Source organism: Brassica oleracea, chromosome C9 (assembly GCF_000695525.1).
Source record: "Brassica oleracea var. oleracea cultivar TO1000 chromosome C9, BOL, whole genome shotgun sequence".
Classification (NCBI taxonomy): domain Eukaryota; kingdom Viridiplantae; phylum Streptophyta; class Magnoliopsida; order Brassicales; family Brassicaceae; genus Brassica; species Brassica oleracea.
This window is the reverse complement of record NC_027756.1, coordinates 34,305,007-34,306,072: the sequence shown is the minus strand read 5'-3', so window position 1 is coordinate 34,306,072 and position 1,066 is coordinate 34,305,007. Positions and strand designations below refer to the sequence as shown.

The 1,066-nt window shown below is 41.2% G+C and overlaps 1 protein-coding gene across 1 annotated transcript in view; it reads right to left on the bottom strand.

Annotated features, from left to right (window-relative positions):
* The window catches only part of LOC106314849, a 1,738-nt gene extending 672 nt beyond the window's left edge, over nt 1-1,066 (bottom strand). Inside the window, exons 1-4 of the mRNA XM_013752661.1 lie at nt 976-1,066; nt 609-730; nt 237-524; nt 25-161 (exon numbers count right to left, since the gene is read on the bottom strand). Of these exons, the coding sequence (XP_013608115.1) occupies nt 25-161; nt 237-524; nt 609-730; nt 976-1,066 (638 nt within the window). The remainder of the gene's footprint in view (nt 1-24; nt 162-236; nt 525-608; nt 731-975) is intronic.

Genomic DNA, 1,066 nt, shown 5'->3' with positions numbered 1-1,066 from the left:
CCAAGTGGAGATCCATCTTGTAACATCTCTTCAACGGCTTCCTCAACCTCCAGCACCAGTTCCTCCATACGTTCGTCTAGGAAGGAACCATCTTTACCCGTGTGAGTCTTCCTTGCAAGGGCTGTGTATGAAGGTGGTTCATCCAAACCTTCATCAACCATCTACAAGAAAGGAAACAGATGGAAGTTAGACAACACTTAAGGCAAAAAAAATTATGAAAAAAAGGCAAAACTGACCATTTGATACGCAATGTTCAGGAAACAGCGTGGGCCTGCACCGTGCTTGTGCATCTTCTTCCCAACTGGAGCAGACTTACGAGATCTTGCAGCTTTTGCACTCTTCCTTTTTGCTTGCTCAGTGTTGTACTTCTCAACCATTGTTGCCCAGTGAGCGTCTGACATGTAAGAAGGTTGCCTATTATCTCTCCTGTTCTGGCTGATGCGGCCACAGACGGTAACCTGAGTTTGTTTCTTCCACTTCAAGTAGATTTCATCATGGAATTGGTCATCCCAGTAGTAGTTTTGCTACAAAAGAACATAAGACATAGTTAAACATTATAGCTTCCTAATAGTTGAGAAAGGGAAAAGGAAAGGGAAACAAGCACTTACAATGAACGCATGCCACCACTGATCCTTCTTCTCAGGTGGAACGAAGTTCCAGCTTGCCCACGACCCCCACATGTTGCTCGGATACTCGGATAAAAGCATGGACTTCAGGATCAATACCAAACCTGAGACAAGACAATGGCAAACATCAAATAAAAATCAAATATTAAACTCTACACTTAATCTTCTAATACACGGTTCAACTAGTATTGACAAAATCAAATATTATACTCTACACTTAGTCTACTAATACAAGGTTCAACTAATACCACAACACAATATTTTTTATTTTGTATTTAAACAGAACAAAACTACTTTAAACTTACTCTAACAGAACATAACTACTTAACAGAGCTTGTATTAAACTTACCACAAAGCTCCATTGGTCTTGTCAGGGTAGAGGTGTGGCTGGTTACGTCTGGATGCCGCACGTAGCAGAGCATCTTCTCTTCTCCTGACAT